This window comes from Larus michahellis, chromosome 1, assembly GCF_964199755.1.
Source record: "Larus michahellis chromosome 1, bLarMic1.1, whole genome shotgun sequence".
NCBI classification, from domain to species: domain Eukaryota; kingdom Metazoa; phylum Chordata; class Aves; order Charadriiformes; family Laridae; genus Larus; species Larus michahellis.
Window position 1 is genome coordinate 60,449,495 of NC_133896.1, and position 23,617 is coordinate 60,473,111.

The 23,617-nt window shown below is 40.2% G+C and overlaps 2 protein-coding genes across 3 annotated transcripts in view; one reads left to right on the forward strand and one right to left on the reverse strand.

Moving 5' to 3' along the window:
• APPL2 (adaptor protein, phosphotyrosine interacting with PH domain and leucine zipper 2) overlaps positions 1-16,805 on the forward strand; it is a 37,168-nt gene extending 20,363 nt beyond the window's left edge. Inside the window, exons 7-21 of the mRNA XM_074581122.1 lie at positions 31-89; positions 1,046-1,192; positions 3,436-3,518; positions 6,696-6,854; positions 7,934-8,122; positions 8,590-8,632; positions 8,710-8,766; positions 8,881-8,969; positions 10,674-10,826; positions 10,953-11,005; positions 12,499-12,673; positions 13,347-13,383; positions 13,515-13,655; positions 14,356-14,403; positions 15,271-16,805. Coding sequence (XP_074437223.1) covers positions 31-89; positions 1,046-1,192; positions 3,436-3,518; positions 6,696-6,854; positions 7,934-8,122; positions 8,590-8,632; positions 8,710-8,766; positions 8,881-8,969; positions 10,674-10,826; positions 10,953-11,005; positions 12,499-12,673; positions 13,347-13,383; positions 13,515-13,655; positions 14,356-14,403; positions 15,271-15,399 — 1,562 coding nt within the window. The 3' untranslated portion in view covers positions 15,400-16,805. The remainder of the gene's footprint in view (positions 1-30; positions 90-1,045; positions 1,193-3,435; positions 3,519-6,695; positions 6,855-7,933; positions 8,123-8,589; positions 8,633-8,709; positions 8,767-8,880; positions 8,970-10,673; positions 10,827-10,952; positions 11,006-12,498; positions 12,674-13,346; positions 13,384-13,514; positions 13,656-14,355; positions 14,404-15,270) is intronic.
• Positions 16,806-17,818: 1,013 nt separating this feature from the next.
• Positions 17,819-23,617, reverse strand: part of WASHC4 (WASH complex subunit 4) — a 43,882-nt gene continuing 38,083 nt past the window's right edge. The window contains exons 30-34 of one of the 2 annotated variants that reach the window (XM_074581103.1): positions 23,336-23,432; positions 22,660-22,856; positions 21,575-21,674; positions 20,068-20,143; positions 17,819-19,326 (exon numbers count right to left, since the gene is read on the reverse strand). In XM_074581103.1, coding sequence (XP_074437204.1) covers positions 20,076-20,143; positions 21,575-21,674; positions 22,660-22,856; positions 23,336-23,432 — 462 coding nt within the window. In that variant the 3' untranslated portion in view covers positions 17,819-19,326; positions 20,068-20,075. Of the gene's footprint in view, positions 19,327-20,067; positions 20,144-21,574; positions 21,675-22,659; positions 22,857-23,335; positions 23,433-23,617 lie in introns of those variants that run through there. The other variant, XR_012586284.1, reaches the window with a different exon arrangement.

The following is a 23,617-nucleotide window of genomic DNA, read 5'->3' on the forward strand; positions in this document are numbered from 1 at the left end:
TTCTAAAAAAATAATATTCCTTGTCTACAGAACATGACGTGTCCATGGCAAAGTATAGCAGGTTACCGAAAAGGAAAGAAAATGAAAAGGTAACAAACGTGAAAGGGAAAAGTTTTCATCAGCTGTTCGTAAGTGAACAATGATGCAGATAGAACTTTGAAGAGTTCATCAGTTAAATTCACAGTAGCTCAAGAGTACTTGTGATTTCGTTTCCAAGCAGACACAAAGGTTTTAAACATCAGTTCAGCAAAGTTATACCTGTTTTCTCCAAGTTAGACAAGTGATCAAGTATTGTGCTGAACTAGAGCCCTTCAGATCCAGGGGAGCTCCTCAGACAGAAGCAGTCCAAATGGCTGTAGATAGATTTGTATAGGCCTACTGTTGTACAGCTGATGTGGTGATGCTGTATCACTGGGTACAGTTCATTGTGAACTGTCGTGAAGCCTCGTGTCTGCTGTTTATAAAGCATTCCATTTTTTGGCGTCTACCTTCCAGCTGAATTTCTCTGTATGGATTGTCATTCCACTTATAGTACATGCAACTGTGTTGGTGGGATTGTTTTACATTTCTTCTTCTTTGCCCAGTATTCCAAAATATATCCCCGTGTGCCAAAAAACGTGATTGGCCCTATCCTAAGAGTACATCAGTTCTACAGGATGGTCCTTTAAAGGAAATGTAGTACAGAACAGAACTTGATATAGCCTATTGTGAATTATTCATATCTGAATTCTGCACCTGCAGGCTTGTGTTGTGATCTTGGATGCAAATAAATTTCTTGCACTGAAATCAGGACCAGAATTTTAGTTGTGGTAGTTATGTAGTTTATAGTCACAGGGGCTCCCCAATGCTTAAGTATCTTGCCAGAGAAGGGCTTGTTGAAGTACTTGCTTTGGGTTTTGAATTGGCTTTCTTAGTTTCTCATCCTTCATTTTAACGTGGAGAAGCTCTGTAATGAGAGTTGTTTCAAGATAACTGGAAAATAAGCAGTAAATGTATCCATATGCACAGTAACACTTTGTCAACCTTTTTATCAATTCTTATTCAGCTTAAGGCAGAAGTGGCAAAAGAAGTGGCAAATGCAAGAAGAAAGCAGCACCTTTCATCTCTGCAATATTACTGTGCCCTGAATGCTCTGCAGTACAGGAAGAGAGTGGCAATGATGGAACCTATGCTAGGATATACACGAGGACAGGTATGGACAGTGAAGTGTCTATATCACTTAGACATGTCCCTGAGAAAAGTAAAACATCGTGGCTCTGGTTTTTTTTGAGAACTAACAAATGATAACAGAGGGGCGAAAAAACTTTTATTCATTTTGCCTGATTCTAACAACTGATTTTGTTTGTGGCAGATAATTGAATGTTTAGATAGTCAGGAAAAACATCAATGAAAAAAAATAATCCAATACACTTACATACAGAATCAGCTTGGGGTTAATTTTTCATGGATAAGATATCAATGTGGCAGCATTTACTTCCACTGTTTACTCTGTCTGCACAAACTCTTCTATGTAGCAGTTCCCTTCCTGGCACATAATGTTCAGCATACTGATGAGGAGTGTACACGATAGGGAACAGAGCATACACTGGAGAACTGGAAGGACAGAACAGTAGAGTGGATTGAGCATAAGGCTGGCAAATCCTCTTTCTAATCTTTATTCTGCCAGCAATTTGGTAGAACGTTTCTCAAGTCTGTAAAATGCGGTAGTAATACTGATAATCTGACTCTCCAGGATGTCAGGAGGATCAACAAACTAGTATTTTCAGAGCACTTAATTCTCATTACCGCCCATTTTAAGGGTCTGTTGTGCTTTGACTTTGATGAAAGAAAGCTTTGGGAAAATGAGAATTGGGCTATGAACACAGAAAAAATGGATCCGGTGCTCTGTTTGAGATTGCAGTGTGGATCATCATCTCCATTGTCCTGTGTCTTTTACAGATCATGTGCCCCGTATAAAATAGGTAATAAAGGAGAATTCAGTCACTTTCCCCACCATGGGAGTCCACATTGCTTCTCTGCTGTAACTATACCAAGTGAAAGAGCTGCATTGGTTTCCTTTACTGGAAGCGAAACAGCACTTTCTTTCCTGTATTTTATCTGGCAAAACTGCAGTATCTCAGTGCTGTATACAGGAAAGTCTTAGGTTGTCATGGGAATGACTGAATAGCCAGAGGCCAGTTGATATTGATGCATTAATACTATGAACTGCTGCCCTTCAGCCCAAGTATATATTTTCTTTATTAATTACTCATAACATGCATCTCATATTTCACATTTCCAACGAATGAGCAGGCCATAAGGAATTTTTGGAAGAAGCAGTGGCTAATACAGGGTTTGTTTAACTGAAAATTGACCTCAGTGTCTAAGCTAGGCATGTCAGTCAGTGGAATGTAGAGCTGTTCCCTCCTGAAGTAGGCTTCTGAAATACGATAGGTGCATCATTCTTTAAGAGAGCGTGCTTTCTCTCGTTTGTCTGTGAAGGGAGTCTGTGGTCAATAACACGTTTGCAGAAATCTTGAGTTACAGGTAAGAGGAATCCCACATCCCAAGGCTAGGGAAAAGGAGTGGGATCACAAATAAAATTGGATGAAATAGCTAAAAAATTGCTTAACAGACAAGAATTTGCTTTTACATCTCTTTCCGGAGTAGTTCACTGATTTTATTTTTTTTAAAAAAAGCTACGTAATTGCACACAGGCACTATCCATGTTTCACATAGTTGACAGTAGATCCCAACGATGACTGTGTGCCCTGCAGCAGGTAATCCAAGGTCAAGTCTACACCGAGTGCTTTGCTGCTGTTGCGTGCCTGCTGAGCCATACCAGCTAAGTGAATTCATCTTCTGTCACAAAATGTGCACTTTGGCCTTGGTAGCTTTTTTTAGCTCCTTCAGTAGAACAAAATCTGTGGTAAATCTGTGGTTGATATAACTGATTGCCCTGGAGGCTTCAGCTAGCACAGCTGCACTTCATCATTTTCCTGACTGACTTTGCCATAGCAGTTTAAAAATTTCCAGGTTGGAGTCGGTAGTCCAGGTTGGACTACTAAATCTAAAGGGTGAGTTGTGTCCCATTCCTTTTGATATAGTAGCTTTGCACGCAGTGGCTTATAAAGCCACTAGACCCAGTTCCGCGGGACCAGTTCCGCAGTGCTAGTGTGGGAGAAGGCGACCTGTTCCCTTAGTTCAGTCACCTAGCAAGTTCCTTGGAAACATACCTGCAGCAGCCAATAGCTTACGAGTGTGTAAAAGGGTGTGTGAAAGGGTGGAAAATGGCAAAAGTGAGAAATACAAAGAAAGGCAACATAGCTGTACTAACCATGCATTTGATCCCAAAGTATCAGTCATAGTGGGATCGCTGTTAACACAGTCCCCACAATTTGTCTGCCAAAGCCAAGATAACTTCCAGTGCCCGGGGTTTTTTTTGGTATTTTTCAGATCAACTTTTTTAAGAAAGGAGCAGAGATGTTTTCCAAAAGAATGGACAGCTTTCTGTCATCTGTTTCAGACATGGTTCAAAGGTAACACAATACTTTTGTTTCCTTTTGTCATTCTGTTGAATTCTGAGCAATAGCACTGTAACCTTCAGCATGTAACAGGGAGTGCCTGTTTCTTTCTCATGAGAGTCCTCCCATGCCGGCATTGCATCGTTGGGTATATTTTGTTAAAGCAGCAGGTGGAAAGGAGGTATGTTTGTACATGTAAAGGAAAATGTTGCCAGTGCACTGCAGAGAGTTGTTTTTACAGCATAGTCAAGAACTATATCTGTAAGGTGTTCACATGCATTCTTTCATCTTTATGTCTCTTCACGGACACAAAAGCATGGAATTTGGGCTTGAAGCGGGCTAACAGAATTAATATAATAGAGATGAAGTGTATTCTGAATTAGGGGTATTTATACTTGCTGGGTCTTCTGTAATAATACTGTAATGGTAACGGTAACCCGTTAACCTCCCAAGTAAGGATTTAGGGGCCAGAGTGTTTAATGTAGCTGCACAAGGCACACAAAACTCTTCACCTTAGAGAACATATTAATTGCATCCAGTATAGGCTGTATCGGTCCACTGAGTTCAACCTGCTTTAGTTCAGTCCTTATTTCAATAAACTGCCTCACTTTTGTACTCCTAATTTTGGGATTATTTTTTCTTTCCTCTCCCCTCCCCGCTCGCCCACTTGGAGTGAAGGTTGACATTTTCTTTATAATTAAGTCTCTGTAAAAGTAAACTTTACATTTAAAATGTAATCATATTAGACAGAATATTAATCATTTATTTTGAATCAGCTGGAACACTAAACTGAGTCCTTCGCTTTACTGCTTCGTACCTTTCATGTTGAACTGTATCCAAATCATTACTTATTCGGACTCCGGTGGCATTTTAAATAATGCATACTTGTCAATTTGAGAACAGTGTTATAAGGAATCTCCCTGTATAGTAGATTCTTTCACCAAATAATACTTTACTTCCTGTACATCGATACTTATTTATATATCTTTGCACAGTCACTTCTGAAATAAATCCCTCCACAGTCTACATAACGCTTGTACAGACTGGAGGACAGATTTCAAACTCCCTTGAAATAGTGCCCTTTATTTAGTAAGGCTAGAGCACCTTGCTTGTGTCTTACAGGTACAGTGAGGATCCTGCCATTGGATCCTTATCATAGAATAAGCCCTTGTGTTCCAAAATTGGATGGATTTGAATTCTGCATAGTACACAGTAGTAAATCGAAGCAAAAATAGACTGCTCAGTTGGTTTGCTGAGTCTGGTTTTTGTGTTTTAAGTCTGTCACACACCAAAGCTTGAAAGTACAACTTAAATTTAACTAGTACAGGAGCACGATGTCTTTGGAAAAACCAAAATTGAAGCTTGCAAAATTCTGAATGACACTGTGCAGGTTAGCAATTACTGACACAGGACATGGTTTCATGACTTAAGATTACGCAGCCACTGAAAACTCTGCTGCCCACTCCTTTCTTTCTATAGTGCTGGGATCACAAGGCCTCAGTGAGACAGATGTGCGTATTACCATTTATACAACGAATAGTGCTAACAGTGTGAAAACACATAAGAGAGGACAGATCATTAAAATACTCCCAGTAACCACTTAGTCTAATTGACACAAATGCATATAAATTCAGAATTGTTAGCTTTTCTCTCCGTTCTGCCTTGGAGATAAGATAAACATGCCTTAGGAAGAGGAATCCAGTCTTGGGCACCGTGAAGATGCCAGGGAAGCTTTGTCAGAAGCAATTTGTGGTGTAACAAAAATGACTGATCAAAAGATTCATTGAAGTAGCACTTAAGTAAAAACTGACAGCATTGTTCCATTTTATTTCAAAATGGAATTTAAATAATTCTTACTCTGACGTTTAATGATAATGTTGAAAGGCACCAGCTTGCAAAATATGGTCTAATTTAATTCAGAACTAATGATATTACTTAGCCTTTATAATTGAGCCTGTTACATGTCTTGTCTAGGTGGTAAGATGCACGCAGCTGGTCTCATTTTGGAGGTGATGTGGGAGCCTAGGAAGTCTCAGCTTTCTAAAGATGCAGAAAAGCTGGAAATAAGCTAACATGAAAACAGATTAACACCACAATGCAAGAGTGACTCTTCATCTGTCCAGTTGGATACTGCTTAGTGCTGACTTAAATGTGGCACCGTGTCTCTAGATTACTTCAACAGTTACAGGGTATCACCAACTTCTACAAAAGAGTGGGGAGGAGAACAGGAGGAGAATCATTTGTACTTGCCCTGTACTTTTCCACAGGCCTTTTGCCGCTGTCAGAGACAGTATGGTGGACTACATGGGTCTCTTGTCCTGCTGTGTACAGCCTGTGTTATGTGCTCATGTTCTCCAAAAGGTTTAACCGCTTGGGCAGGAAGCAGGGAGGAAGTTGCTTATTGCATAGGTGCAGTTATTAATGATTTTTTAAGGTATGCAATGACAAGTATTCTTATGTTCCCACCCTGTGAGTTTTCCCGGTACCCTGGATACAGTAAAACCTACTCTGAACTATGCTGCTATACTAGGGCAACATCTATATATGTTCAGCATTGTAGATTGGTACGAGCATTGCTTTTAGAAGCTGTCTCTATCAAAAAATAAACTTAACTCTTCACTCTCAACACCTAAGCATTTCTCATGTGCTCGTTTCAGTCTTGCAAAATGATCTCATAATTTTGATCATTATCTCTCTATACTGTCTGGGGAAAGAAGATAACTACATTGAGTACAAGTTGCAAAAAAGAACGCGTGGCTACTGTATGAAGCATACTGAGAGTGACGTCTTCAAGCTGGGCTTTCAGAATAAAGAGCAAGGGGAAATCCTGGCTGTGCTTTTGCTTCCAGCCTGCCAAAGATAGCCATATTTTCCTTAAACTGTTGCATCTTTTCTCTTTAGGCTCAGATGACATTTTCTGGGAGTAGTTCCCTATTGTATGCCTCTTCCTGCCATTCTTTCCTAACTGCACTGATTTATCTAGTCTTTAGAGAAAGCCTTGGACGTGGAATCTTGCATTATATTTCCTATAAAGTCTATTCTAAAAATAAACTTTATCTTTGCACTACCCTCCAATATAATCTCAACTGGTATTTTTGTTAATTTTGGCGTTACAGGTGTTAGCTATATACTGGCCTAAATTGACTAATGATGGATTTGGGTTTCTTGTTGTGTTGTGTGTTTGTTTTCCAGCATACAGGGAGAACTGGATGCTGAAGCTGAAAAAATGAGGGTATCCCAGCAGGACTTAATTGCAGTTAATGAATCTGTTTACACCCCAGATTCTGATGTAACTTCACCTGCTATCAATAGAAATCTCATCCAGAAGGCTGGCTACCTTAATCTTAGAAAGTAAGAAGACTGTTTCTACCCACTAGTTGCTGACTAGTTGATGTAATTTTATTTCTTTTTAGGTTGTAAAGACTTGTCAGAAAATGGTTTTTGAGGCTCCTGAATCACTGTGGCAGCTGTACTCTTCAGCTCCTAACTGTCTCTGTCATCTTTGGAAATGTGTTTTAGAAGCTTAAATTAAATCAGAGACATTTGAAACTGTTTTCCTGAAAACAGAAGTTTATTTCTGGTTGAATTCACCTACAAGGATGACTTCCTGCATTCACGTGGCTAAAAATTAGAAAATGATGGGGCCAATGAAGACGTAGTCTTTACAAAAATAAACAGTTGTATTTTGTAGCAAATGCATGTTTTCATAAATGACCTCCTTCACATAAACAAAAGCTCTGTGCACAATGCAAGTGCATAGTTTTGAATGTATACCATACGTACTTCTGCAGATTTTCCAAGTAAAATCTTCCATCAGCTTCCACGGGAGCTATGTATACTGGTGGCATAAAGTAACCCTGTTTATGTGATTGATTAAATAACAGTTTATTTCTATTTGACTAGTAATTATTTTTTTTGAGTGGACATTTATTAATTTCTCGTAGCATTCTAAGAGCTGGATTTCAATATAACGGGACTCTAGGGAGAACATGGACTCTGAGAAACTACTTGCAGAAGATGCTTTTTAAAATTATTCTTTGTGCTGAAATTGCTCATGCTGCTCTTCACCTTGAAAATACTTTTTTTTTTTTTTTTTTTTAGTCCAGCTTAATAGTATTTCACGTCAGTTACTCAATACCAATAATTCTTTTATTCCTTAACTATGAGATACTGCAGAGAATGTTTTTAACTTGGAATGTTTGGAAATAGTTTAATTCTTCAGCTTTCATTAAGGATTAGTCTCTGCTAGGAATAAGTGCTGCTTTTACCTTTTAACAGAGACTCATCATAAAAAAAGATTCCAGGGTTGAACATAAAGTTCAGATTAGCATCAGGATATGTTTGCAGTTTCATTTATTTACAAATGACTTCATATATATGGAGCAATTTCTAGATAGTAATGAGTCTTTATCGTTGCATCTTCTCTTTAGTAAAACAGGTCTGGTGACTACAACTTGGGAAAGACTCTATTTCTTCACTCAAGGTGGCAACTTGATGTGTCAGCCAAGGGGAGCAGTAGCTGGGGGATTGATTCAGGATCTGGACAACTGCTCTGTTATGGCTGTAGACTGCGAAGACAGAAGATACTGCTTCCAGATCACTACTCCTACAGGCAAAGCGTATGAGACAGGTTTTATTTGAGGACAGCCGGTCGCACCTACCTTTTCAGATGCTGTTTCATGCTTGCTGTAATAGTAGGCCTTTCTGGATTTCCAGAAGGGAAATCCAGAAATCCTTTGTTTCCAAATTAAAAGCATGTTCTTTCCCATCCTCCCCCACAACTGCCTGAACAGCATATGTGGTGTCCTTTAGCTGCAGCTTATTTGTGATTTTTCTTCCTTTGATGGTTAATAGATACAAAGCTTGGTGATGTGTTCCAGGCCAGGCTGGATGAGGCTTTGAGCAGCCTGGTCTAGTGGGAGGTGTCCCTGCCCATGGCAGGGGGGTTGGAACTAGATGATCTTTAAGGTCCCTTCCAACCCGAACCATTCTGTGATTCTATGATTCTGTGATGTTGTTATAAGACCTGGAGTCAAACATTCATGGTGTCCACTGTTAGCACTGATATGCTCTGTTTATATTGTAGGGGTATAACCCTTCAAGCAGAAAGCAAGAAAGAATACGAGGAGGTAAAAATATTTTCTTAATGCTGCTGTTCTTGTATACAAGTGAACTTGAAGAGTTCAATTTCACTTTTCCCTTCCAGTGGATATGTGCCATCAACAACATCTCCAGACAGATATATCTCACTGACAATCCAGAGGTGGGAGCTTGTTTCCATTTTTCAGTCTGTTCCTTCCAGCTTGCTTTCCCATTGTTCTTTACATGGCAATGTAAAGTACATGTGTAAAAGCGCTGTACCGTCTTGTTTTCATAGGCAGCTGCAATCAAGTTAAATCAGACAGCCCTGCAAGCAGTGACTCCCATTACCAGCTTTGGGAAGAAACACGAAGTTCACCACCACAGGTAACATTCTCACTTGCACGGACTAGAAACGGTGTGCTCAGTCACACTCTTTGTACAAGGCAGCAGTCACCCAGCAGAAAGCCCTCTCTAGGCCCTGGCTTTACAAGCCTGTGTGTTCCACAAATTCTGATGTTTCCTCCTGAAAGCTGTAAGAGATAGTAAGTGTTGAGGGTAATGCTCATTGCTCCGCATCACAGCTTTGGGGCTTCTTGCGGTCGCCACTGGGATTTTGGTGTTTCTTCAGAAACAGACACGGTGCTTTACTTGTAAGTGCTTTGCTGTAAGGGAATGATTTGTAATGTTGGTGATACAAAAATAGAAATTTGTGATGCAAGTCCCTAGTATGTGTTGAAGTAAGTATATTCTTGCACATTGCCTCAAACAGTTCCTGTCAGTCTGTCATGGGAATATGCCTTACACAACTGTCAGAATAATTACTGTTGTTCTCTTGTGCTCATTCAGGTCAATCAGTAAAGGTCCCCTCCTTCAAAAATTGTTAATAATTCTCTAGGGTATGCTTATACATAAAATATGTATTTTTAATATAGTTTCTTTGTGTCCACATGATCCTAACATCTTGCTTAGTGGGAATTCTTCAGACTTCATTATCAGAGTTGGCTTTCAAACCCAGTGCTGGACCAAAATCCTGCTTTCAGAAGCAGAGTGAGAAACAAAATAGGACAAGTTTACCTCACACTGACTCCAACATGAAGAGACTTCTCTGCAAATTTTGTCAGAAAAAGAGAGATTTACGAGTTTAGAAGAAACTAAACTACTTTAATGAAATATTAATAATAAAATAAAAAGGAAAATAATGAAATAGATACAGTATATACAAAACTGTATTTAGCTCCCAGGATGATGTCACTAGCAGGCACGGGGGAAGTCCCAGACTGGACTCATCGATGGGTGGGAACTGGATTCCACAGATGGAGTCAGGAACACATGGATCGGGATCAAAGGCAGATGAACAGACAGGGTCCCCCTTGGACGTCGGCTGTTGAAGGAAGAGCTGACCCTTTGATCCCTCAGCTTTTATACTGAGGATGGGGCAGATGGGATGGAATACCCCTGTTGGTCAATTTTTGGGTCACCTGTCCTGTCCGCTCCTCCCCGCAGGTGGGACGTCTCTACGCTTTTCCACTTCCGACCCTCCAATGGGGCAAATAACAAAATTAGCTGACCTTGGTTGTTATAGCAATAAATATAAGCAAGATCCTCTCTGTGTACCATTCCTTGGCACAATCTGTAAGGATTGGCCTTATCACTCTGAGAATGAACCGTTTTCGACACAAGATGCTGTTAATTTCAGAGAGTTAGAAGAGGCCTAGCTAAGAAGTAAAATTCCTGAACAGAAAGTTGGTTCTGCTTTCCCTCAAACCAGGACAACTCACAGTGTGGCTGTAAATACGACCACTCGAGGGCCGGGAGGCAAAAAGTAACCTATTGCTGAAAGTCAGCTCACACTCAGATCTGCATTCAGGTTTACTATAACAGCATTTATTTTTTTCCTAAGTAATTTTAGGTACAAAAAAAAACCCCAAAACATAGATTTTATTTGAGTCCTCAGTAACAGGTAAGTAGGAAAATACTCTAATTTATGTTTACATATAGTGGTTCAGTCCTGCTTTGGATTTTTGAATAATCTTGTCTTCCTTCCAGAACAAAGACTGATTAAAACATTTTTTTCCATTTTTACTGTAGCCAGAATGTAAAGAATATGGAAAATGATAAAATAATTCCCAATGAATCAGCTGGCATTCAAGACTCCACACAACTCATTGCTCCTGGAACACCGATTCAATTTGATATTGTACTGCCTGCCACAGAGTTCCTGGACCAGAACAGAGGTGGCAGGTATGGCCAGAGACTGTGATTGATCGCTTTAGCAGAGTGATTCCAGGGGAGAAAATTAGGTATTGCACCATGTGGGGGGGGACAACACCAGAATCTGTAATTAGAGTTTTTATTCTTCTTTCATAGGCGTGCAAACCCATTTGGGGAATCTGAAGATGGCAGCAAAGATGAGGAGGAAGGTCAGTGCTTCATTTTTCCAGATAAAATTAGCCATGATTTTAGGCCTGATTCAGCTGTCAGCTATGCAGTGTGTTGTAATGAAAGCACCTGACACCGTGGAGCAGCGGTAGCAGATCCATGGTACAGTTGAAGGCAGTTACCAATCTTTTAAACATCGCTGCCTGTGAAAACAAACACCTTTTTCCTTGACAGTCCAAGCTGTATTCCAGATTAGGTTTATTTCAAATGCTTAAAGGCAAAAGGATTTGGTTTCTTGTTTTTTGTCTTTCATTCTTTTTTTTTTTTTTTTTTAAAAAGTAGCTGTTGACTTTTTTAGAAAGGGTTTGATGGGACTGTATTATAATTCTGCTCAAGTTTGAGGCTGCTTAGAAGCCATTTCTTACCCACGCGTTCTCTGAAATCCACAATCTAAATCTCACAGAGATTTAGCTACTAGCAGCAGCTTGTCTCTTTCAGCAAAGGGAGAGTTTCTCACTGCTGCCCCCTTTCCCTCCTCCCAGTGATGTGCCAGTAAAACTCAGCAGTTCCAATCTTCCGTTCCCAGCGCACGCCGGGCTCAGATCCTGGCTCTCCCTATGTGCCAGTTACAGCCGCTGACTGGAAACAACAGCCCCTGTCAGAAAACTACTCACTGAACCAAAGCAGAACCTCCTGATCTGCACACTGTGGCTTGCTGGTGCTGTCCCCTGGCGTGCTGGGGTGGTTGCAAGCTGCACCTCCGCGCTGTCGGCAGCAGCAGCGCCCTGCTCCACTGCAGCACAGGGAGTTCAGTGCTGGGGTGACTGCCCTGCGTCTCAGACTGATCAAGTGGATCTGTGTGAGCTCAGCTCCAGATGATGCTTAACAGCCTTTGTGTCGTCTCGTGCAACGTAGACACGGCTGTTGGGGCCTTTGAGCAGTCACCTTCAGCAGGAGTCATCCATCCTGCTTTACCTTGCTCACCACCAGCCATAAAGGGAGCCTGACGAAATGATGGCTTTGTCACATAATGGCTACTTAGCTGTAAATAGGAGTCTTAGGGTGGTAGTCAATGACCAAGGAAGGATTTAATGAAAACCTCATTGGAACCAGCTGTACGGAAGGTCAGAAGGACATAGAAGAAAGTGAGGAACACACGAGGTTTAAAGAGAAGAGTTAATTTGATGGAAGCCACGGCTTGTGCACAATCTTAAATTTATCACAGTTTGTGTGCACCTGATAACAAGACAGGCAAGTGAATTTTACTGTGTAATCAAACAAGGCATAAAGGCATAAAGCTTCCGAGCAACCGTGATTTATTTTTTCCCTTCCCTACTCGCTGCCAGTTCAAGCACTGTTTAAAACTGGGTCAGGGCACTGTTGGGCTCACGGCAGGAAGTCACCACCCCCGCAGTCACCACCCGCGGGTTTGCTGTTGAATTTCCAAAGTGAAAAAAATTATTTCATTGATAACTTCAGCTACTGGAAAATTGAAGTAGCACAGTGAAGGAAGTCACGTCTTTTTATCTTCCAGATTCACTCTTGCAGCAGATGTTCGTAGTTCGGTTTTTAGGATCTATGGCCGTTCAGTCCGATGACACAAGTGAGGTGATTTATGAAGCTATGAGACAAGTGTTAGCTGCTCGTGCCATTCACAACATATTCCGTATGACTGAATCCCATCTCATGGTCACCAGCAAGAACTTGAGGTACTATAAAATCTTCAACTCGTCAACACTCTCCTCTTTTCATACAACTTGTGATCAGTAAAGTATTTTTGGTTTTGATTTTCCAAGCAATACACCCTTTGAGGAAGCAAAAGCCCAAGATCAGCTTTACTTAGTAAAAATGTCTGGTTTGTTACTGTGTAGCATCTATAGATCATCCTCCTGACCTACCAAAATTTAGAGGATGCAGTGGGGCTATAAGGCCCCGCAAAGATACGGAAAAAGATGAAAAAAAACCGCACTGGAAGATTCTCTTTCCTTTCATGCAGTAAAGGCAAGAGAGCCATCGCTGTCCTGTTGTCAGCATTGTCACTGCAGAATGCGTTGAAACAAGACATTCACTTTAGCTGGAGTGCGTTTGTGTCCATATGCATATTAGTGTATTAGCCCCTACACTCAGGGTGCTCACCAAATTAGTGGTTCAGAAAGGTACTATGACCTGGACGCGTCAGGCAGCTGAGAGTCAGGGTCCAGAGTTGAACCTTGCCATTGACCGACTTGAAATCACAGATCAAGCATTTGATTCTGTGCATGTGTTTCCTCGTCTGTAAAATTGCTGTAGTGATTGCCCTACTGTTATAAAGCACCTTAAAATTACAGAGAATCGCCGAAAATACTTTTAAATTTTTTTTTTTCCCTCTACGCATAATTGCAGGTTAATAGATCCTCAAACCCAAGTCACACGAACAAGTGTAAGTAACTTTTGGTTTTAATCTGGTTTTCTACCACAGCATTGAATGCTCAGTCACATGAACTTGAGCTCTTGATCAAGTTAACCAAATGCTCGTTAAAAAACAATAAATTCTTTATTATACTCTTCCAGTTTGAACTTGCCACTGTGACACAGTTTGCAGCTCATCAGGATAACAGGCGACTGATTGGCTTTGTGGTCCATCTCAGTGAGACTCTGGGAGAAGAATCCATGAGCGCATACGTTTTTGAGAGCAACACGGAAGGGGAAAAGGTTTGCGTAACATTTAATAAAATACTTTACTTAGAAAACAGGTCTTTGCCTTCTTGGCTTACACATCTGGGAAACTGGGCTATAGAAGCAAGAGAAGCTCCATTTCTTGCCACGAAAACATGCCTTAAAATGCAAGCCTTTGATGGCTTATGTCTAAAAAGGACCGAATTTATAGATAATGCAGCAGCTTGTACAAGGAGGAGAGGATGTGATTGCTGGTACCAACATGAAGAGAGAGGGGAGAGCGTGTGTGGCTAGCACCAGCACTAACAGAAAGGAGCTGCGTTGAGACATGTACATCTATAAAGCTTTCAAAGATAAGGCAGCCGTACCATCTGTTAACACCGCTGGGTGCTCGCTGCATATGGTAACAACAGACTATTAGAAATAAGGAACGCGCTGGAGGATTTGTGTCTCAAAAAACAAACAGGAACGCTCTTACATGCACTGGAAAAGATCCCTCAGGTTTGGAAATAAAGTTTGGTGAATAAAACTGAATTGAGTTACAAAGATTTACCAGCCTAAGTGAGCTTTGAGGCAGAACCTAAGATAGGGTTATTTTTCTGTAGTTAGCATAGTGCTTTTAGACCTGTATTTAAGACTAAGTTTGCATTGACAGTTCAGTGGTTTAGTCCCAATTAAGGAACAAAAACCCAAACCAAACCAAACCTGAACTTTACATATATTTCTTTTTTTTTAGATTTGCTATGCTATTAGCTTGGGAAAAGAAATCATTGAGGCACGGAAGGTAAGTTTATTTCATTCCCCGAGTCTGTGTTGCGATGCATCGTATTCTGCTTTTGGCTGTACCACCCAGCTAGCTCTGGTGTGCGTAAGAACAAAGAACTGCTCTTTCTCCGAAGGACAAGGTGGTGCAGACCTTCATTAACACAGCCCTTGGGTAGTTCACGCAAAAATAAAACTCAGTTTGATTTTGCAGTAGCTTGATTTGAGATAAAATTTGCCACCCTAAATCAAATTCAGAACTACACAAACCCAGTTGTTTATGTTTGAAAGGAAGCTGTGAGCAAAGTCTTCAAAAAAACCCAAACAAACTCTCTGGGATGAGGCATAAATCACACACGTTGCTGTTTCATGTTTGGAAACTCATATTTTTTTCTCCCTTAGGGAGAAAAACACATAGTGTTTTTCCACTCAAAATGAATGGCAGAGTTACCTAGCCCCTTGTAGATAAATTTTATCGATACAAAGATGTGACACCAATAGATTAATATTTGCTGTGCATTTTTGCGGCTAAGATTTCAGAACAAATTGGGGGCGTGAACTTCTAGTCACAGGCAAAAAGCACAAGTATAATAAATAATTTATCATCTAGACAGTTGTTTTTCTCCTTGTTTTTCAGTAATTATATCAATGCCAGATAAGAATAGCAAAATAAAGGCTGAAAATGAGTGACTTTTTTTTTTTTCCCTTATATACCCAAGGGGTGGTTTTACTGAACCAAATGGGATTGTTTATATTGCAAACCTTTAGAAAAAAGGTTGTCATAGAGAAAAAAAAAAAGTAGTTGTAAAACCTTAACAAGAAGGACTAGGAAAACCGTGTGTTCCTCAGAGATTGCTGCAGCCTGCTGAACTCTCTTGTTTTCCTTCAGGACCCAGAAGCATTAGCTCAGCTAATGAAGTCTGTGCCGTTAACAAATGATGGGAAGTTCATGCTTCTGAATGATCAGTCGGAAGAGGATGGAACCATACATGAAGAAGGAGAGGAATCAGAAGCATAAAAAACTCTTGTTGTTTCCTGCAGCCTGTGTGGGAGCGGGAGAAGCACGGAGTTGTTTTGCAAGAATCTCTGGGTTTCGGTCATCTGCGCACACACGAGGCCAGATTCTGTCTTCTGCTGGAGCCAGCCTGGCCTCTTCGCAGTGGGGCTTCCTCTGGATTGACAATGGAACAACGGCAGGACTTGGCCTTTGAGGCTTTTTGCGTTTGTGAATGTGTAGGTGTGTCTGGGAAGCCGACAATCTCGGGGAATGTTTCAGCATTGGCCCCTTGCCGCTGGCAGCTGGGGCAGCACCGCTGTCAGCCACAAAGGGTTAATGGTATTTCTTCAGAGTTACACGGTGAGCAGCCTACTCAATTCCAATGAAATCCGTGCAAGCTGTAAGCCGTCAGCTCCTTTAACAAATATCGGGCCTCAGATTTCCTACCGTACTCAAATTTTCATAGTTTGCATGATTATGTGCATCTGAATGAAGGTTAAAAATGCACTATTTACTTTATTTTCAGATGAAGTTATTTTTAGTCTAGTTTAAGTGTAACAAGATTTATCTTTTGTGCTAGCCTATTCACAAAACAATTTGTTAAACACTAAATTTTTCCTATTAATATAATCTATTTTTATATTGCATCTAGAATAAGCTTACAAAACAAAGCCAAGTGCCTACTCTTACCTTCACGGGGACCGCACTCACCCCTGCTGTAGTTAAATAATGGCCATAATGTACCTCCTCGACTTACTATTCTAAATACCACTGACGTGCAAACATCAGAAGCAGTCGACAGTTGTGGCGTGTCAGCTGGGTGCGGTTTTTTCTATGGTTAGGTTTCTTAAAAGTTAAATTGAGGCGATGATAATTGTAGGACAAATAAGTACTTTTATAATAAGACTTCTCTGTATTTTTAACATTATCGTGACATGCAAGAGCTGAGTCTACCAGCAATCTTTGGTTTTAAGAAACTGAGCAATAAAATGCTAGATTATGAGTCTACAATGTATTGACTAGTCTATTAGATAGTAGATATATATTTGGCTAATATGTTTAGATTTCTTCCCCCTGCAGTTTAACCTGAAAACATAAGAAACTATACTTTGCAAGAAAAAAATAAAAATAAGCAGGAGTTACTTTGAAGGGGGGTAGGGCAGGAGCGTAGTTTGTATTAATCAAGGTAAGGTAACTGGAACAAAGCGCTGGAATTCCTCAAACTTAATTTAACTCAGTCACTTCCTAGGTAACTAGGTTTTCTGTAAGCAGAATCTGTGCTACAGCATCTGAAAGATCCCAGTTTGCAAGTGTTTGACATGGAATAAATTCATGCTGAATGTTTGAAAGAACCATGAAGAAAACTGTTAGTAACTGACACAAAACCTTCTTCATAAATAAAAGTTGAAGCTGTCATATTAAAAAAATTACCACCTGCTGAACTGATGTTACTGAAGACACTGAGATTCCCAAAATTGCATTTATTAACACAGTTTTATGTACATAATGTTCTCTACTCACAAACCAAAGAGACTGAGGTAACAAAATACCCTTTTGTACAATGAGTTCGGAAACAAAGTGTTACATTTGGTCCTTTGTACCTGAGAAGCTGAAAACAGCTGTTGTTGATGGCCATCCGATGAAAAACTCAAATTTACTTCTGATTACAGACCACATTGGGACCCCTCGGCAGCAGCAGTTCGCTCCCCCGTGAAGCCAACACCAGGTGGGTGCTGCTGGGGCCATCACCCATCACCAGTCAACGCAAACATCTTTTGACCTTGGGGCTGAGAGGGGCACCACTGCTCCTCCTCACCGCGATGCCGCAAGGAGGAAGGGCAGGGCAGCCCCCCAGCTTCCGGCATAAAAGGGCACAGCACGTACCAGCAGCAGGCTGCACGACCTCTGGCAGAGCAGCTGCTACCGCTTGGGCACGCAACAGCCTCCTCCCAAGACTGAACACACGAGGGCAGTGGTGGCAGCTGCCTTCTCGGGGAGAGAGACTGCCCTTCAGCCTGTTCTGCCCCTGACATGAAGGGACAAAAAACTTAGGGATCAGTTTTATGTCCCTGCAGCAAACTCATCATCCTCGCTTTCCTTTTTCACTCCTGGGAATTTTGAGCGAACGCATTCGGTTTAGTTCGGGGGACTTTTTTGTTTTGGCTCCACTGTCTCACTCCAGACAACCCATTAGGGTCCAGTTTGTTCCTATGATCGGAACAGGAGGGGCAAAAGCAATGAAAAGAGTAGTAGCACCACAGCAAGAATTTTGCACCCCTTCCAGATACTTGTGAGGGGAAAAAAAAGGATTTATGTGACTGACACAGAGGGGTGTGACATCCCAAGCCAGGACCCACCTCCTATTTCAGATGAGAAAAGCTTTCTGCATATATATGCTGCTACCTGCCAAAAATAAAGAAGGAAATGCAAACTACAGTCCTGTATTAGCAAGAATAGCTCTATTACCACTGTACATATTTGTGTATGTATATATTTTTGCCACATGTAATATACATTCAGGTCTCCCAGACTAAACAGGGTTCTATAAAAATAGGCTTATGTCTTTCCTATAGAATTTCCATCACCAGAACCATGTGAATTTCACCAACATACATTAAGAAAATGCACAGTTCCATTTATGTCCAACTGCAAAGTATTACCTACCCGAGACAGTATCTTCCCGCAAAAAGCAGGAAAAGGGAAAATACAAGTACGGATTTTATTAGAGCGTGGGTAATGCCTCGGCTGTACGTCGCTACCCAGCAACTCTGTCCTGGGGGAAATGAAAGCCATCTATCCACGATGCTGCAGTTGCTGTGGAAGGAGGAAATGTAGCACTTGGCCACTCCAAGCCAAGAACTCAGGTGAGTTCAGATGAGACAGGAATATGGGAACACATACACTGTAATTGCAACTGTATGGGCATTAGCAGCAGCAACAAGAATGCTGATCTCGGCAGCGCTACTCAGTGTGGGCACAATTTGGTCCAAAAAAAAAGTGTACACAAATTACCAAAAAAAAAAATACAATACCTGTATCAAAATAAAAAAGCAAAAATATAAATCAAGTAATGCAGCATTCTTTAGGGCAGTCTCTGCAGTTATAATGAATTAAAAATAAAAACTTTTAATGAGCTGAAAAAAAGAACCAGCTGATTTAAACAGTCCATAAAGCTTCTGTGTCATGTTTTCAGAACCAACGAAAGGACTTTTGCATCAGTCTGGTCTTTCCAGTTACAGTAAAACATTTGTCTGAGCTTTCTGAACGCTGAAGTGACTGGCAGGAAAGAGTGAATCAAAAGTACACCAGGAACTGTCTTTACCAGTGACCCAACGGTGGGTGGAACAATTTGAATCATTAAAAAAATTACCTTTTTTGTAAGTAGAAGAGATGAAAAAAAGCTGGCAAGTATGGTCTAAAAATACAGCTGAGTGTGCCACAAAAAAACCCAAAAGTAATTCTCGGTTGGACTGACTAGAGTAATTTTTTCTAGTTAGTAAGACCTGGAAGTGTTTTATGTTCTGGGAGATTAAAACACAACTATATCTTTTAATGCAAGTGGTGTTTACTTTTCAGCTTAGTCTAGCTACTTAAGTTAGGAATCAGAGTAACTCTTGCACAATCTAGAACCTCTACTTGCAGGCATTGACAGATGTTATAGAGAGTTCTCACAGTGTTCAGCAGCTTCTGAAGCCTGCAGTGCAATTATTGTTAATAATCAGGCATGTAAGACTGTACGAACGACACTGACGGTACAACAGACCTACAAAGGCTAGGAAATACAGAATTGAGGCTGAAACTTGCAATTAGGCACAACATATTCATGAAGTGTAAGATCACTTAATAGTTACAGACACCCATCGCACAGTGTCTGGTCATAAAAGGAAGAGCTGATTGCGGTTCTGTCTTGGCTCTGGGTTTCCTTACTTCTGGAGATGCAAATCAGACCTTCGGTATGAAATGAGAAGTCATTTATTATGTTAACTTTTCTGGTTTTCCCATTCTCTGATACGGGGGGGAAAAAACAGCTGGGGAAAACAAATGCCTGATGGGATCCTAAGCTCCCACAGGGCAAATACTATCTATGGTAATAATAAGGGTTTGTGGAATAAAACGTTAATAATGATTTTCATTTTGTGTAAAAGCTTTAACATACATTCAGAATGTACGCTGTTACGCCCACAGTGTAATCTGTGACTGTGTTAAAATACACCAGGTCTGCATAAAACCACATCTGGATTAGTTTTTGGACAACAGATACGCACAATATCTTGATTCAATTTTTTTTTTTTTCTGGTTGAAGGGATGCACCAGTTCAATTCTTAGACCAACAGCCTATGAGTCTTTTTTTTCCTTAATGCTATGTTAGAGATGCAAGAATGCATCTAAAAATTAGTAAGACTTTTTTTTTATCTGTACTTTAAAATAACTACCTCCAAAGTCAACATTTTATGTAATTATTTTCAATCTAAAGAAAAGTGCGGTAAATAATGTAAACTCCTGAAAAATAGGAGTTTCTACAGGAAATATAGACAAACACAGACCTAGCCTCACTGGATGCTAGTATACTACTGTACATTTTCTCTTGGGTTTAACAGAGCAAGTAAATCAAATCTAGAGCTTTTACCCTAAAGAGTGTTACTGATAACAAGAACATGAATTATTGGAGTAAGTAATCATCACCCGTACCAGCCACATCATTTCACAACAGGATCTGCAGGCGTAGGGTTTGAAAGATCTCCGTTGCTTGCTTTAACAGATTCTTCTACGAAAATAAAAAATAAAGACATGGATCATGTTTACTATTTTGTCCAAGGCAGAAAAACCAAAGTCTTAACATATATATTATGCTGATGTCATAACACCCTTGATACAGTACACCATGGTCAGCATACGCAAACCGACCTTGCAGCACGAAGGGTCCTGGTCCTACGAAGAAACCTGTATTTGGGGTGAAAGGTTTCTTCAACCAGTAGAACTTGTGTAAAGATCACATATACGTGCTCATACGTTTTGCAGAGTCCAAGTCCAAATATTACGTTAGAAGGCAAAGATATCACCACGTTCAAGGCTTTTCACCCTGCTGTGCGTTTCAAGCTTTTCTCACCACAAAACACATTCTTCAGGGAACTGAAGACGCATCACAACAGTGAATATTTAACCTAAAATATAATTAACTGATGCCCTACAGAATGCTCTCCTAAAAAAGCCAGGGTACTATGTCTATTCTTACTCATCACAATGCTTGTAGTTGGGGTTTGGTGGGGGTTTGTTTGTTTGTTTTTGAGTTGAACAATTACTTAAGCAACTTCACTGAATATGATCAAATATAAATTCATGCTAAAAGACTTCTTTCTTTGCAAACTGTTTTCCTAATACAGAAAAAAAAAATCATAATCTCACAAGTCACTTGTGTCTCTGTCAGTACTACATCGGAAAATTATTTACCGATTCCATTTTCAATATACCGCTACCTGAGTTTCTAAGTAACTTGTAATTGAACTGCACTTCTGTATCTTAATTTTTGGGACCACCCTCATTTCTTTGAAAAGAATTTTCCCATACCCAAGAGAATCTTCCAGAATTCATGAGGGAGAATATATAAGCATGAATATAACACACAAAATACCTGTGTAACCTAGTCAAGTGACCATACCACACATTAAGATCTTACCCTTTGAATATAACTCAGTGGTATATGTTTGTGTCACATATGAGAGCCATGTATATTATCTGCATCATCTGCCTACGTAAGTTGAAAAACAGCTGGTAAACAGGTGAAAACCACCAGTTTATTTCACACCAGCTAAGGCTGTGCAGAAAAATCTGTCACTGTCAAAACCGGTAATTGAGAGGGTATGATGTAAGTATGATGCTGAAGTTACTGAATTTGTATTACCCCAAGTATGCAATTCTCCCTGTCCCAGTTTTTTTTGGGTTGGTTGGGTTATTTGTGGTTGTCCCACCCCCACCTCCCAGAAGTCCAGCTTGAAATTCACCCATTCCAAAGAAGGCGACTGTGAGCTGTTCTTGACACCTCCATCATTCTTGACCCCATAAGACTCCTCCTGGAATACTGAATCAACCCACTAGCAAGAAAGTCACTATGGAAAAAAAGGAAAAAAAAAAAGCACTTTCCCTACTAAGGCACTCTTCTCACATGAGCCAAAGTGTTCTACGTGTAAAATTCACTCACCTTCTTTTTCTTTCTTTTCCTGGTTTTCTTCTGCTGCAGTTTTATCTGCTCTGAAAAAAATTCTTGCGCTACTCAGTGAGAAATAAAGGAGTTCAAATTCCTAAGGGAAAAAAGATACAGAAGAGGAGTGTCAGCGCATCGTAAGAATGAATTTGTAGACAGATATAACCGGGATTTTTTCAGAAGCATCTAAGGCAACCAGATTTCAATACCTAATTCACTTAAATGCTTTTGAAAAGTCTTCCTCCATTCGTACCTTATTCACATGCATTTTACACAGCAAATGTCAGCCAAAAACTTGAAAGGGTAATTTAAGCAAAAGCAGCATCAGTGAAATAAATCTGTCACTAATCCACTGAGGCTGAAAATGAGGTCTGTAGCAGCAGTGAGAATTTGGAGCAACTTGCCCATGGAAAGTCACGCAAGCCAATAATTTAAATGACCACAAGCTTGATCGGTTTCTGAACAAGGTTTAGTGATGTGGTTTTTGTGACAGCAGAGGACCAACCATAGTGCACGCTCGTGGGAGTCATGAGGACATACACAGCTTTATCTATTTCAACATCAGAGGTGCTTTTACAGAATGTAATAGTGGACTATTTATAAATAGCCAGCTACAGATCTGTCCCATGGCCTCCTCAAATCAAGAGGCAGGGGGGTGCAGAAGGAGCACACATTTACACCACAGACGAAGCCTGGACTGCTGTGCTTCAAAACTCAAATGCATCTTTCGTCTATTTGACAGCTGGTGCATCATTCAACTTCACAACTCAGAATTAACACCCCAAGCAACTCTGAAGGTCCAGAGTGTTACGTGAAATCTTTGTCGTAGGAAATCTAACCAAAAAAGTTATTCTCTCCTATTTAAGCATTTAGGTTTTAGTTGCATTAGATTTGAAACTTTATGGGACAAAGACTTCCAATCACCCAGGTCAAGTTCCCAACTCACTCAAATATTACAAACGATTATGACATACCCTTCGGATCACACACCTCAAGGCTTTATACTCTTTTTACAGATACCTGAATCGTGATGGTTAAGTGCAAAACTCAATACAGAACAGATAACTAGACCCATGCTGTACCTGTAAGCAAACTTCCAGTCGCTTGTGGGTAAGGTTCATAGTTTGAAGTAGTTTTTCATCTTGATTAGTGGACTGCACATTCTGTTGCTTAGCTACTGCTCTTATTTCCTTCACGTACTTCTCTCTAACAGACTGGAACCAGTGCAGAGAATCAAATTCCTGGTACTGATCCAAAAGCTTCAGAATGTAAGCCACACCTACAGTCATTAACAAACCATGTACCAAAGTCAACATGTAATTTGTAAAACGATTTCCGCATGTCTGTAATGGATCAGCCTAAGCTGATAATTCCCACACTATTAAAATATAAATTGCAATTAATTTACAATTACAGGGAAAAAAATCATAATAAAGAACAAGTTTCAACTTTTGAAGCCCTCATAATTTATCCAAAGACTTGCATACCTTCTCACCTGCTGAGACCTGCAAGCTTTGAAAGAAATTGGGGAGCACCAGCATACGACAAAACTGTCTGCTCCCATACTCAGCTATTTGATGTTCAACAGATTCTGAACAAAACAACAACCTTCAAACCCATTGTGCTGAAGTGAAGACAATTCAAATTTAAGTTATGCATTTTTTAATTATGGTAACACACAAGATATAAACAAAACTTCTCGTGCAAATATCCGTTATGTTGGCTTATCCAAAGGCTAGCCATCATGCTGAAACTTACCCATGGCAAACCCATCATCAGTGAAAGCTGCTCCACTTTTGTTCTTCTTATTCAGTTTCTCCTTGCAACTGATTGAATGCTCTACAAAATTGAGGGTCTGGAAGAGTGAAAAGCTGTCTTGGAATCATCAAGAGAGACTTACAAGTTTTAAGAGGTTTTCACTTGCATGCTGTTACCTACAAATATAATTCCATGCCTAAAACTATGCTAATTGTGTCTCCCATCATTAGCCATTTTTGTATGAAAGCTTGTCCTTTTTCTAGATTTTTTTGGGGAAAAAAG